This window comes from Suncus etruscus, chromosome 2, assembly GCF_024139225.1.
Source record: "Suncus etruscus isolate mSunEtr1 chromosome 2, mSunEtr1.pri.cur, whole genome shotgun sequence".
NCBI lineage: Eukaryota > Metazoa > Chordata > Mammalia > Eulipotyphla > Soricidae > Suncus > Suncus etruscus.
In genome coordinates this window covers 136184763-136200352 of record NC_064849.1, presented here as the reverse complement: position 1 = coordinate 136200352, position 15590 = coordinate 136184763, and the positions used below count along the sequence as shown (strand labels likewise).

At 37.0% G+C, this 15590-nt stretch overlaps 1 protein-coding gene across 2 annotated transcripts in view; it reads right to left on the bottom strand.

The window, feature by feature from the left end:
• The window catches only part of CMYA5 (cardiomyopathy associated 5), a 707985-nt gene that overhangs the window by 628148 nt on the left and 64247 nt on the right, over positions 1 to 15590 (bottom strand). For both annotated transcript variants that reach the window (XM_049766034.1, XM_049766033.1), the window contains exons 3-7: positions 13478 to 13573; positions 11397 to 11630; positions 9507 to 9529; positions 6062 to 6180; positions 44 to 193 (exon numbers count right to left, since the gene is read on the bottom strand). In XM_049766034.1, the coding sequence (XP_049621991.1) occupies positions 44 to 193; positions 6062 to 6180; positions 9507 to 9529; positions 11397 to 11630; positions 13478 to 13573 (622 nt within the window). The remainder of the gene's footprint in view (positions 1 to 43; positions 194 to 6061; positions 6181 to 9506; positions 9530 to 11396; positions 11631 to 13477; positions 13574 to 15590) is intronic.

Genomic DNA, 15590 nt, shown 5'->3' with positions numbered 1-15590 from the left:
ATGAAATGTGCACGTGCATCTGTACTTAAGTTATATATTATACCATTTACTTCTTGGTCATCTTGTGGCTCCTCCATGCAGTAAACTTGGAAAGAGTCAATGACATCTTCCTTGTTCATGCTCCAGTAAACAGCAATCGTTGTGCTAGTAGCAGAATTGGGTTCCTGTGGCTCTAATCTTGGAGGCTGTGGGACTAACGTATATACAAGATTATTACTAATCTTCATTTTATTTATTATCTATTTTTTTCATCTGCAGAGTCTCTAATGCTGTTTGAACAAAAATTCAAACAATACAGAAATACATGAAATTTTCCAAACACCAACCAAAGATGTTCATTAGAAACAACCATTGCTTTATTAACGTATGTATTCCTCCACAATGTTTTCCGGGATTTGTGGATGTACACATACAATACATGAATTACAAAAATGGATCTCAAGATGGGATTATTTGATACCAGTATTCTATAGCTCTATATCCAGAGCTATAATTGACATGTTAAAGGATGCATCAAATCATTTGTTTTTCATTCAAAATAAAAACTTGAATAACAGCCCAGCAAATCCTTAAACACTGAATTTAATAGCACCATGGAGAGACATAATAGTAGTTTAAAGTTGACCTGTTTTGATCTGGTTTGATAATTCCATTTGCATTTGTGTTACAACAATCAATATGAAGTAAATTTGTTTGTGTCTGCATGGAGGCAGGCTATGGTAGTGAGTGGGAGACGTGGTGTAGGGAAAATCACTCGAGTTGTGGAATTGATGTTTAAACATTTAATGCCTAAAATGACTGCATAATGGACAACTTGGTAAATCACAGTGTTATAATAAAACTTAGAAAAAAATTAAACAACAAAAACTTGAATAAGGCCCTTCTAAGATCACCAGTGCTTCACCTTCAATACCAATTTAAGCTATATTGCAACAGGAATAAATTAATTCCTTTTAAATGAAGTTGCTATATTGTCAAGGCTGAAAGTACTTGCATAACTAAAATAAAAATACACTTTCTGAAATTATTATTCCTCTTTTTATTCCAATATAATTATACCGACATTTTGTTTTGTTTTGTTTTTGAGGCCACACCCGGTGACACTCAGGGATTACTCCTAGTTATAAGCTCAGAAACTGCCCCTGGCTTGGGGAACCATATGGGACGCCGGGGATCAAACCTCAGCCAGTCTTAGGCTAGCGCACATAATGCTCTAGACTAGGCACATTATGCCCCACTTCACCACTCTAGCCCCTATACCTACAGTTTTAATTCAACAAAATAAAAAAAAAAAAAAACAATTCTCCTACCAAGTTTAAGTGCATGTTTCTGATATCCAATATAATTTTATTTGAATTTTATTTATGTTTGTTTTGGGGTCACACCCAACTAAGCTGAGGACTTACTCCTGGCTCTGCACTCGAGGGTCACTCCTGGTGGGCTTGGACCAAATGGGGTCCAAGGGTTGAACCAGGGTCAGTGGTATACAAGGCAAGTGTCCTATCCAGTATTCTATTGCTCAGCCTCTAGTCTGAATTCTAAAGACAAAATCCTAAGTGTTTAACTAAAGATTTTTAAAGTTTATAATTAAGCAAAAAGCAATCCCCACTGTTAAAAGTTGTCATACTTGAAATTTTATTTTTATAGGTAGTTTTTCCAGTCAACAATTTCCTAGGATAAGTTTTCTGAAAAAATATGAAACAAATTTTAGAGATTCTTTTATTAAAATTCAACACTGAAGGAAAAGAAAAAAAAGTTAGTTGAATAAGAAAGTAAAATGATGAGAAAAAATAAAAGGGTCTAAAAATGGAACAAAAAGAGACACATCAAAAATATTCAAGAAAAACAAAACTAAAGAAATACACAAAGCAATGGAACATGAGAAGCAGACTAAAAGAGTAGTAAAATCCAAGGGCATTGGCATAGGAGACAATGCCAGATCCCCAACTCACTAGCCATGTTATCTTATCCCACTTTAAAACTTAAAAATAGGGTTCAAAGAGATAGAACAGCAAATAGGGCACTTGTTTTGCATGTAGCAGACCTAGATTCAATCCCTAGCACCCTATATGGTCCCTTGAGCTCCTCTAAAAACAAACAAACAAAAAATTAAAATAAAAGGGGTTGTATTTCTTCTTCTTCTCCTTCTTCTTCTTATAAACAAACAAACAAAAAATTAAAATAAAAGGGGTTGTATTTCTTCTTCTTTTTCTTCTTCTTCTTCTTCTTCTTCTTCTTCTTCTTCTTCTTCTTCTTCTTCTTCTTCTTCTTCTTCTTCTTCTTCTTCTTCTTCTTCTTCTTCTTCTTCTTCTCCTCCTCCTCCTCCTCCTCCTCCTCCTCCTCCTCCTCTCCTTCTGTTTTTTGGTTTTTGGACCACACCCGGTGACGCTCAGGGGTTACTCCTGGCTATGTGCTCAGAACTTGCTCCTGGCTTGGGGGACCATATGGGACACCGGGGGATCGAACAGCAGTCTGTCCAAGGATAGCGCAGGCAAGGCAGGCACCTTACCTCTAGCGCCACCGCCCCCCCCTCCTCCTCCTCTACCTTCTCCTCCTCCTTGCATAGGCATGGTAAATATAGGGGAAAATTACAGCGGGAATTCCCTTGGCCTAAGAGAAACAGGCTTTCTCTGCCCTTGAAACATACTGCCATGGGAACAACTACCAGCTCCATGCTCACTCATTTGCACATGCCAAGGTCTTTTTATGGTGCCAGGAAATTTTCCACTCAGATGTTGGTGATGATATACTGCCTCTGTAACTGGAGATCTTGTTATTTGTGCAGGTCATAGGATGAAGGCTAGGAGAGAGTTTTTTTATTATGGTTCTAGGAGTTCTGTTCCATCACTGTTGTTGTTGTTGTTTAGAACCTAGGACAGAGCCTAGGGTATAGTCTTTCAGCGTAGTTCCAGAAATTCTGCTCAGTCGCAGTTGTCAAAGTTAGACCTCTGGAATTAGAGATCTTGGTTTTTGTACAAATCCTAGGCCAAGGCCTAGGCTAGGAACTTCCTCATTGGTCCCTTGATAGGTTCTGTCCAGCGGATATTTGTTAAAGTCAGTCTTCTGTAGATAGCGATTTTGGTCTTTGCTTAGGGCAGTGGTTCTCAAATAGTGGGGCGCAAGGCTCCATAATGGGGGGGCACGTTTGACCTCGGCAAATACTGTCATAAGAAACTAAGCGTCGTGTTTATGTCTGTATGTCTCTGGAGCTGAGAGTGGCTGTGCCCCGCTTCGAAAAGCTATGCATTGCAAAACATGCTCATTGTAGCCATTAATCCAGACATCACCTCTGATTAAAAATCAGCTCGAATTATTTTATATATTTTTGTTTTGCAGGTTAAAGTTTTTTTTAATAAAGATACTATTTACATTCTCATGGGGGGGGCGCGAAAAAATGTTTTCTTCTTCCTAGGGGTCATGACAGAAAATAATTGAGAAGCCCTGGCTTAGGGCAAAGGATGACATGTCTCCTGGTTGCATCATACCGTTAGGTGCTGAGATGGGACAACCCTCTCTTAGCTCAAGTTGCTGCCATTTCCTCATGTCAGGATATCATGTTAAAACTGGTGCAAGTTGGTGCCAGGACCACATTCAGAGTTTCCTCTGGAGGAGTTTGGTTCCTGGTGCTGTTGCTAGGACCTATGTCAGTTCCATGTTTGGGATCTGGGGTTCTGGGTTTGACAGTCGCTGTTCAATCATGTGGAGTCTAAGTTGGTGGACCCACATTTTTTACATTAACAACTCTATTTACACTCTGCCAAGATAAACTTATTAGGAGTAATAACAAAAACAGGAGAGAGAGAGAGAGAGAGAGAGAGAGAGAGAGAGAGAGAAAGAGAGAGAGAGAGAGAGAGAGAGAGAGATTTAAGTTTTCCTTATCAGTATATAAGGAATTAACAACATTGCTCCATAAATTCTATTTGCCTGGGCAAGCATATCCATAATGAACTTAAAGACAACTCAGGAGTAGAGCACCTTGTTCTCAGAATATGCAGCCTCATAGAGAGTCCCATTCAATCACGTTTTTTTTTTTTTAAAAATTACCAAGAGAGCAGCATGATTCACAATAGCCAAAAAGTGAAAACAAACAAACAAAATACATGTCAGTAGATAAATCAACTCTTGGACATACAAGGGACTCAGTCTTTAAAATGAAGAAAATTCTGACTCATGCTATGACATGCATATATGCTGAAGATATTTTGCTCAATGAAATAAACCAGTTACAAAATTTATATACTGTATGGTTCCACTTAGAGGTGCCTAGAGTTGCTAAATTTATTGAGACCATTAAAAGGAGGAGCTAATTTGTATTTTAACTACTAAGGAAGAACTTAATATTTGAAACACAGCCTTGCTCACAAAGTGATCAAGAACTATTTAGCAGTAAGACACCACTGTGAGTAACCCAGAGACACAACTCAAAGTATTTCTTTCTCTCTCAGAGATCTATCTCCCCAGATACAGCTTGAAAATTTCAGGACTGCCAAAGGTAACATTCTGTGTGAAGTATTACAATTTTGTGACAATATAATTCTGTGACCTCTAGAATATTAAAAGAAAAAAAAAGATATTTAGCAGGATATACTTCTATCAGTCTCAGATAGACTTATTTGGCCTACCATTTTCTGAAAAAAATCACTTAATGTTGCCTCCCTATTTCCCCAAATCTACCTTCTTCAAAGAGAACAGAAGTGTGGGGTCAGAGAGGTGGCGCTAGAGGTAAGACATCTGCCTTGCAAGCACTAGCCTAGGATGGACTGCAGTTTCCCCCAGCGTCCCATATGGTCCCCCAAGCCAGGGGCGATTTCTGAAAGCATTAGCCAGGAGCGTCAAATGGGTGTGAGTGCCCCCCCAAATAATAAAGAGAACAAAAGTGTGCCCCCCCAAAGGATTTTCCAATTCTTTAAGGCTACATCAGCACCACTGGAGCATCCCAGCATCCCCCCAGGGGGCGCTATCACCCACTTTGGAAATATAAAATAAACAGGAGCATAGTCAATTCCTTAAAAACAGATCGACCTACTCTGTTCATAATTTCTTAGTTTGCAATCAATGCTCTATTTAAATGCCTTTTAAATACATTACAGGAAGACACCCTTTTACTTTGATGCATTTCTTTTTTATTTTTCTTTTCTTTTAATGCATTTCTAGAAAAATTCATCAATATAAATGGCTTTATTTTCCTTGTTACTCAAGTTGCCAGAGTTTACCGATCTTATAAAAATAAAAAACATAATAAAAATGATGGCCTTATCCAAGTTTCTAAAGTAAAACAGAAATGAAAGCTAATTGTCAATTTGAAAACATCAACCATTATTGTTAAGGTGGTTTTCAAAGAAAACAGCATCTTCTAAAGAGGACTTCGGAGTATGTTATGGAGTAAATGAAACTTGTTAACGTTAATATCACTGAAGCACAACTGCTTTGAGAAATCTACAAGAGTTTCGTTGTCTTATTTGTTAAAATAGCACATTAAAAAATATTGTGAAGAGCTGACAGGATGCTTTTGACAGATGAGTGGGAGGCTTTTGGCTACAGAGCATGATGCTGAGTTGTTAGTCCTCTAAACTAATCTGTTTTGTTTGAAGACATAAAAAAGAAGAAAAGGAAAAGGAAAAAGAAAGGAACAGGAAAATAACTCAGTTGAAGAAGGTAAAACCATTCATATGGGAAAAATCTGTTCAACACATGTGAAAATATTTGATATATTTTTCTGTCCATATCTGACTGCTGTCATGAAGCAAAGTGCCCCTAGAAAAGAAGTCTAAAAATTATGTTTTACAAAAAAAACTTATTTTAATGCTTCTTCTTTCCATCTCATCAATGTCTCAGAACAGATTTGAAGCTTCAAACAGATAGACAGTTTATAACTGAAATCTTTAGCCAGTCTCTAACTAGGCAAAAACTTTGCATTTTCATAACTCAGATTTCATAACTAAGATTTAGAACTCATTAACTCCTGGTAGCTTCTTACTTTCAACCCCTTTACAAAACAAACAAGAGAAAAAATGCAACTCTTCATCAAAGTAATTAGGATATCAAAGGTCCTACTACCTACCTGCCACTTGTTTTAACGCCTGGTCACTCTTCCCAGAGCTGTCATCATAATGTTCAAAAAGTGAAAACGCAGCAGGCATGTCCTCTAAGGAAGCAGTGCGCTCCATGGCAGAAAGCAACCTATTAAGGGTGGGTGGGGGGAATATTTCTACGTAAGCCAATAAATCTTTAACACAAAGAACAAATGCTACAATTTTTCCAAAAGAAGATGGTGGTAGGGGTAATGGTGCATTTGTGTGTAGCATTGTGTCCAAAAAGGATTCAGTCTATTTCAAAGTTTAAAATAGCTGTTTAAAAATCTATTATGGGGTGGTGTGATAGTACAGTAGATAGGGTGCTTGCCTCATGTAAGATTGACTCAGGCTCCATTGTACCCCAAAATATGGTCCCCAAGCTTCACCAAGTTTGATCACTCTGTGCAGAGATAGGAGTAAGCCCTGAACACCACTGGGTGTGGTACCAGCAAAACAAAAAAAATAAAAATATAAGTAAAATGTCTAAGGAGTGCCCACTATGCATAATTGGGATAATTCTAATAAAACTCTCATATGTTTTAGGGGAGATGGCTCTGTGAAAGGCTTCAAACTGTGACATTTGGGCTGAATACAAAGGGGGTATAGGAGTAAACTGGACACTGAGTTTCAAGTGTTTCAAGACCGAAGGGACCCTGTGAACTAGAACTTGGAGACAGAGATAAAATGAAAAAGTGATTTGTGACTTGACTGAAAACCCTTTCATAATCCTCCAAAGTTTCAGTTTGATCTCTGAAGTCAAGGAGAACTAGAAACCTTTGCCCAGGGAAATGTAGAAGAAATTACTGGCATGAGCTGAGAAAGAATTAGAGCCAGTAAACAGGGATGGAGGGAGACCAGTTGGTACAAACCACAGTGAGACAGAGGAATGAAGAAAATTGGACACCAAACTAAGTCTGTGTGGTTATAGAAGGTAGGAACCATAGACTCCAAATTAATAGAAAATAGAAGTAGCACATATACTGTGTCCCTCAACATATTGATGGCTAAAGGAGGTCCTTTTTGTAGCACAAAACTTTTCACTCATGCACTGACTTGTTCAGCTTTAATATCAGTATATCTAAGGGTCAGCAGACACCTTTTTTTTATAATCGGGTCTTACATGGTTAGATTCCTTTTTATTAATACAAATCAAAAGAGCAAAACAGAGGGAGGAAAAATATATCTTCTTAACAGACCAGCATTTTTGAAGCAAACAAATCTAAATGTGCTTGACAGCATTCCTTAAATTTAAGCATTGTCAGTGTTGAGAAAAAACTATTTAATATACAAGTACTGCCTTTTGAGATGTAACGCAAAGAATGGGAAAAGCAGCAGCAAGGAGAAATCTAACTGAATAATAAGCATTTCTCATAGATAGGGACACCAATAACACTGACACTTGAAGACGGAAGTGGTGCTGAGGATGTGAAAGGCTTCTTTTTGAGTGAAACAATCAAGTCTCATTATTGTGTGTACACACGTGCAAGCTTCACAGGGACATTTTCAATTGCTCTTAGCTCTTCAATAAATTCCCATTTTTCTTCTTTTTGTGGGAAAAATGCTGACACGCAGCTTTAGCAAATATTAACTCATTGTCAATGGGTCAATAAAAATAAAAATTAAATTCATGACACACAAACAAGTTCAGGCATGAAAACTAAGAAATGATATTTAGCATGTAATGGATGCCAGTTCCCCTTAGCAAGTTAAGAGGCTGATGTTTCAAAAGTGGTAAGTGAAAATATACTAAAGCCTTTTTTAAAGTCTAAAGGTTCATAAAAGTCTATCCATCATCAAATCTTTCTGCCAATTTTGCTTCCGTGAAATGATTAAAATGTAAATAAGCAAATATATATTGACACTCTCTAGTGTTTATAAAATGACCCTAGGCATTCACACCTTTTGTATATAAAATCATGTTAACTATATTTAGGGAAAAAAATGTACTTTTTTTTTTTTGATGAAGAAAAGTGGAAGCAAAGCCAGTGTAATCTGTTGATTTCAGATTCTGTGTGAGTTAGTAATAGATAGGTATCTCCTTCCCAGCCCAGATCTTCATGCCTGAATATGGGAAGGAGCTCCAGGAATATTGGGATAACACACTACATAGGTGATGCAGGTGAAATCAGTTTTAGGAACCTTTGGGAATAGGACAGATTACTATCAATCACAGATTCTCAACTCTGACTTAGAGTTAGAATTAGAATCCTCCAGTAAGCTTATAAAATGCACAGGTTTAGACACATGGCCAGTTAAACCAGAATCTCAGGACACAAAATTCAGATATCAGCATTTTTTAAAACTTCCCAAGTGAATTATAACAGAGCCCTGGTAGTAAAATCTATTGGCCAATGCCAATTTTGTTATGCAAATTATTTTATAATACTGGCAATAAATTGAGTACAATTTTGTAAAGTTAAACAGTATTTTATGTGTAATTTTCATCACTGAAAAATTCAGTTGTCTAATGCAAACTATTTTATTTTTTGGTTTTTGGGTCATACCCAGTGACGCTCAGAAGTCGCTCCTGGCTTGGGGGACCATATGGGACACCGGGGGATCAAACCACGGTCCATCCAAGGCTAGCACAGGTAAGGCAGGCACCTTACCTGTAGCGCCACTGCCCGGATAAATTTTGTGGTAGTCTAATTTTGCTTTATAAATTCACAATTTGGCATAGAGGTCAACTGTGGATAATATTTACAGTTGTCAAAATTAATGTTAAAAAATCAATGTTTTTGTTTTTGTTTTTAAATTAGTCTCAACCATTAGCAAAGACCTCAGGTCTTGTCATGGGGCAAAGAGAGAATGCACCTGCCTAGTGAGCAGGGGCATTTCAATATCAGTCTCTGAAAGAAAAACATGAAACTGATGTTAAATTCTTTTATAACCAACACTTCCTGCTTCTTGCTGCATTTTCTTCCTTTTGGGAGAATAAATCGTTTCTCTTATGTTGATAATTAAGAACAACTACAAACAAAAGAAAATTTAAAAAATTAAGAGTCGTGTAATATAGTTGAACAGAAAGAAAACATAAACTTGTCGTTATTTTTTGAAGGAAAAGTCAAAGCACATCACAGAAGTCATAAAATTACTGAAGGCATATAATGAATGATTTCTTAATGACTTATTTGATAAGTCTAGAATTAAAAATAAATTCTATAGACAATGACAGGAAAGGTTAGGCTTCAAACACAAACTAGTACAAGAAAGCACTTTAAAATCTATATTCTTAAAAATTGTTATTTAACTAAAGCACATGCAATTTTTTTTTCAAAATTGTCATTTAGCTTCTACAAGCAATGTGCCTAGAAGTGAGAATCCAAGTAGCTCATTAAAATGTAGCAGCCCATTTTCTAGAAACAGCAAAAATTACAATTAAGCTTCATGCTATTTTTATTCACCACTACATTTTGCCATGTTGATATATACCTTTCATTGATTTCCTCAAAAGACTAAGGGGGAAGGGGGAAGAAGAGGGAGGGAGAGAGAGAAAGAGAGAAGCTAGTTTTAAAAGAAGGAAGAAAAATGTCAACTTAAATCATTACGATGAAGTCTATTCTTAAAATAATTCCCCCTCAGCTTCATCTGAGACCACTTCTCTTGGGTGGATTCAGACAAAAGGTCAAAGTGATTTCCCCAAAGATGAGGTTTGGGGTCTGTATTTTATTATCTGTTTTATTATGTAATCAACAAGGTCTATAATGAATGGTTTATGCTCTGCCTTAGAGATAGAATACTCTGAAGAGAACATAGATAGAATTCTCTGAGGCAAGGAAAATAATTTAAAGTTACTCAGTGTAGCATATACAAAAAAAAAAACATAATCATAGTTAGCTCTGCTGATGACACAGTCTTTGTATTCCTCTGTATCTTCCAAATTATCTCAAATGAATATACATTATTTTACATACAGGAGAAAATGCTTTCCCCTTAACAATTTGCTCTTCTATAGTGACAAAAATATTCTTATCAAAGATACAGTTCTTAGGGAACACAAAGCGCTTGATTAAGTCTAGAGTTCGTTCCTAAGGGAAATGTAATTTAGAAATATGAAAACTTAATTAAAAGTAAAGTAATGTATTTTTAGTTTCCTTTGAGGATGTCTAAGCCCTCTTTACCACATTTCTCCCTAATGAAGTTGTCCCCAAAAGCAAATCCACAGCCAAATCTTGCTCTATTTCTCCTAATCTATCTCCAAACTTTATTAGAAGGCCAAGAAAACTGATCACTTCTGAATGAGAGGGGCCACCTCCTCAAAACTATAACTTATACCTTTTCTTTAACTGATAGATTTGGGTCTGCCATCAGGTGAAACCTCTTCCCTCCACCCTGGTAATCCTGTGCAGAAAAACAGATACTAAAATTTCTAGGAATGGGTAGAGCAAAGCACTGACTCTGTGATATAATTTACAGTGCACCCAAGGAATTCTTTGTCCAAATGGTGAATTAAGGAGTCTTGTTCCCAGAAAAATATCTTGTAAAAACATCAACATGTTCCATCCAAAAGAAGGAAGAAATGGTCACTTCAGATTAGAAAGTTGTGAGAATAGGGTGGGGCCAGCATGAGGATGCCAGCCTTGAAAAATCAGGTCAGCACCCAAAGGGAAAGCAAAGCCAAAAAAAAAAAAAGTATTATGTTTTAGGCTTCTTTTTCTCCCTCTTTAGAAGGTGATATCTCCCAATATAATAAAATTGACAGCTGATATTGTACCCTGACTTCTACACACCCTCTAGTTTGAATTTGGTATTTATGGCTTAAGAATTTGGGAATGTTGCACTGGTGATGGGGGGTGTTCTTTACATGACTGAAACCCAAACACAATCATGTATGTAATCAAGGTGTTTAAATAAAAAAAATTAAAAAAAAAGAATTTTCTGGGCCTTTTCCATAAATATCAGAGGCAACCTAATAATTTTTAAAATTTTATTTTTGTCACCCTAATTAACAATACTGTTAATTGCAGGGTTTCCTACAAAAAGACATCATCCACTGGAATCTGCTTCACTCAACCACAGTCTTAATGGCCCCCTCATTGTATTTGGTCTCATAGTCTTCAACAACCACCCCCATGGTAATCTTCCTATTGCTGACGAGTTCTCAAGGTCTGTGGCCTTTGGGAACCTGCTATTTCCCTACTGTTTCTTTATATCCCACAATGACAGAGATTATTCTATGTCAATTTAATTAAGTTTTAAATGTCAGACTTGTATAAACCCAACTGTTACAACTGTCTTAAGGAACATCAAAGATTAATTTTTTAAAGTAGACTTAGGTCTATGTGAGTTTGAGGTGTTTGGGGTCTCATAATAGGTGCTTACCGTAAGGAAAACTGTCTCATCGAGCTCCTCTGCTTCTCTGACGATGCTCTCCAGAGTATCTTTGGCAGTGTCCATGCTCTGCAGAAAATGGACCATTTGGTCATGCAAGAATTCCATCTTCTTTTTCTTCACTTCCTCAAAGCACTGGGCTTTCTCATCATACTGTGCCAAAACCCTCTTCATCATTTCTTCATTCTGTTCTTCTAGCCTTTTCTCATTTTTACTACAGTTTTCCTGAAAAAAGACAAAAAAAATATTTCTAAATGTAACAAAAAAGTGATGCCTATTCATTTTATTTTTTTATAAAATCTTTATTTAAACACCATGATTACAAGCATGATTGTAGTTGGGTTTCAGTCATAAACAGAAGAGAAGCATCAAAATTGGTGTCTGGTCTCCTGAACAGAAAACTATACATTACAGGCACACACGATAAATTTCCCCCTCCAACCACTCCCTCTTTGTCATAGTTAATTTTACAACAGAATTTACTTTGAGGAATATCATGAAGAAGGATTTAGTTAATGAAACACAGACACATACAGAAGAGTTTGGATAAAAGTTTTCCCACCAGCATTCCCACATGATAAAGCTTGAACATGGCCTTATAGGGAATGCAGATCTATGAGCTTCAGGGAAAAGAGAGGGCTTGATAACATTTTCAACACTACGGATAATCCTAGTGTGACTGTGGGGAGGAGTGGAGGAAGGCAGTGAGCAGGCATGATATGGGACAAGATACTACACTCATGCATGCTTTCCAGAGATAGGCACTTTCTCCATGCTAGGGAAACTGAATCGCCAATTTGAACAAATACAGATGCCCAGCTATCTTCCCTAACACAGTAGTAAGTGGTAAGGTTTGATCATATCATTGACTGTCTAAAAGGGATCCTTTGGGAGTGCACTAAAAACAATTAGTAGGTATAAACTGATTTTCAACAAAGTTAAGCAGCCCTCTTACAAGTAAACCAGGATATAGAATCTTCCTGAGTGATAGTGAAACTGTATATCAGCTTTCTCCAGAAACTGTGGGTCTTCTGCCTCTCATGCCTGATAACTGAGGCTATCTGGGCCATCTATATATACATGGGATAAACTTACCCACCCCCTCACTTTGGAGGGCATAGGGGTAATCACCTGGAAGACATGAACTCTTCAAGAGAGGGATGCCATGTGCAATGGTTTCATGTACCTCTGCAGAGCTAAAAACTCAGATTTAAATTCAAGTCTTATCTCCCAACTTACTATGTCCCTAGATATATTTAACTCTCAATTTAAACTCAGATCTAATTATCATAATTAAGCCTCAATTTTTTATCTATTAAATAGGAAAAATAATAACAACAATCAGATCATTGCGAGAATTAACTTGAAAAAAGGAAGGCATTTGCTGCATCATCAAAAGTATGCAAATTTGTTCATTGTTTAAAGCACTGTGACTTACAATATTGTTAATGGGAAGGTAAGGTTTTATACATAAAACATTCTAAAACTGCATCCGCCCCTAAGTGTTCACTTTTCTCTACCATTACTTCAGTGTCTCTCCTCTTCATTTTATCCTACCACCCTCTCTCCTGGGGTACCTTACCCAGGTAAGGCAAGGTTCCTACTAAAAACCAATTTTCACTTTCTGTTGCCTTTGGGCATTTGTTAATTCCTTGCCATGCTCTTATATCTTACATTTGAAGGAGATCATTGTGCATCTGCTTCATCTGTTTCTTCTGACTAACTTCATTCATCATAAAATTCAATAAATATCTCACACTAGTAACACTGGCACATGCCCCCAAAGTATAAAAAAAAAAACACTGCTGGAGTGAAATATGGGGGAAAGGGACCTTCATTCACTGCTAGAGGGAATGCCAATTAGCCCAGCCTTTTGGGAAAATAATGTTTGTGCATTATTCAGCCATGTGCTTTACCACTGAAACTATATCTCCAGTCCCAGGATCTTCATTTGTAATGAAATAAAACAAACAATGGCAAAAGACATACACACAAAAAAACCCCAATCATTTTAGCTTTGAATCACTTACCTGTGCTACCACAAACCAAGTAAAGGGGATATGTAAACTTACCTCAACTGTATTAAAAAGAGATTCAATCTCAGTAACAAAGGATTCAATCCTCAAGGACTTTTCTTGTAAATTTTCTAAAAATTCTGCTAACTGAACCTAAAGAAAAGAAGATAATCTTAGTATGTAACCATTGGGCAAAGCACTTAAAGCAGTGAGCTTCAATTTTTGTATAAATGTAGTTGTGTCTGGTAGAAATTTTCTATATAATGTCCATTAACAAATATCTATCTTTAAATTATCTTTGCTGCTTTCTCTAAATTAAGTAATTCCATAGGACAAACAATTCAGAGGTAAGTGAATGAAACCATAGAAACTTCACTTTCTCATACAAGAGGAAAGATTTCTGAGTAAGTTAGTGAGTACAAAACATGCTTGTTTTAGTGAGCCTTAAGTTAGAGTTAGAACTATTTCTCCTTTGTAAAGTCTCATTTTTCATATATTTATTTTCTTCTAAGATAGCAGTTTTTGCTAAACTGATTCAAGATACTTGAGTAGTTTTCTCACATTTGTAGAATAACCTTAAGTATGCCTGGAGTATATCACACTGAAAAGATAAATCAAATTTAATTTACCCGGTCAAATGAAGAGACATGTCTACTGAGATTCTAATGACCCTCAAAGAATTAAAATGCTCAAAAGTGAAAGTCAAATAAATATATGTGTGATAGGGAAGAAGACACCTACTTTAAACATAGTTAGAAACCTAAAGATGTAACTCATCTTGGCAAACTTAATAAAGAACAAAGCAGAATAATATTTTACCTTCCTGATTCTCTACTCACAGAATGATGGGGAAAGTGCATTGATGGAAGTTCCTTCAAGATCTATCCTCTACTTCTTTCCTAGGTCTCTGTCTCTTCTCCATAAGGCAGTTTTGTTAGACTCTTTCTCACCTATGTACTTTTCATATGTTATTCCTTATCTCTTGAATGTCCCGTCTATCAGTGATGACTGAAAAAACTCCGTGTTTTTTTATTTCATCCATTCTAGAATAACCTTTTCTAGATACCTCACCAGTCCTCTGATCATTTCCTTCACTTCCAAAGGATGGCTTCTTAGGAAAGTTGGCTCTCACTCATGATGCCAAATTTGGAAGAATCTATACGTTCATCTTGCCTTATTTTGCTTTTATTCCCAAAGATTAGAACACATCTGAGGGGGCTGGAAGGATATACAGTGGGTAAAGCACCTGCTTTGCATGTGGCTGACTGGGCTTCTATCCCAAAGGTCCCATATAGTCCTCTGAGCCTGACAAGTGTAATACTGTCAGAAGATTTGTCAGAAGAGCCAGAAGAGACTCCTGGCCATGGCCAGGTGTGGTTCCCCCCCCCAAAAAAAAAAAAAACAAAAAAGCAGAAAGAAAGCATCTGACTTGAAGTGGGAGGTCAGTGAACACTGAGAAAAAGGAAAACAAAAAAGGGAAGAAAAATAAAAGATAAGGGACAAAATAGTGACCAGAGCAGTGCTGGCCAGTCCACAGGGGGCTGGAGATAAAGCATCAGTGAGATGCTGCCTGCTCTCTCTCTTTCTCTCTCTCTCTCTCTCTCTCTCTCTCTCTCTCTCTCTCTCTCTCTCTCTCTCTCTCTCTCTTTTTCTTGAATCTGGGTGTGCAGGCCTCCCCTAGCCACCTCTGGTGGTGAATTTATCTCTCTTTCTCTACTTCTCTCTCTCTCCCCCCCAAAAAAAAAAGAAAAAATGATAAGCAAAAGACAAGCTACTATATAAGAGATGATTTATAAGGGCTGGTTTAGAAAAACCATAACTGTGACTGCCTACTTAGAAGGCTCTAACAATATTTTAGGTAATATTTTAATGATTTTTAGTTTTTTTAAGCTGCTAGTCAACTCAGTGTTCTCAAATAATTAATAAAATGAAGCAAAATTCTTTGACTTTAGTCAACTACTGTTCTACTATTTCTTTATTATTTAGAGATGAGGGAAACATAAAAAAATGATTTTATTTTGGTTTTGGGGCCACATCCAGTGTCGCTCAGGGGTTACTTCTGGCTATGAGCTCAGCAATGGCTCCTGGCTTGGGAATCGGGACATATGGGACACCAGAGGATCTAACTGCGTCCATCCTAGGCTAGCACGCACAAGTCAGATAGATACCT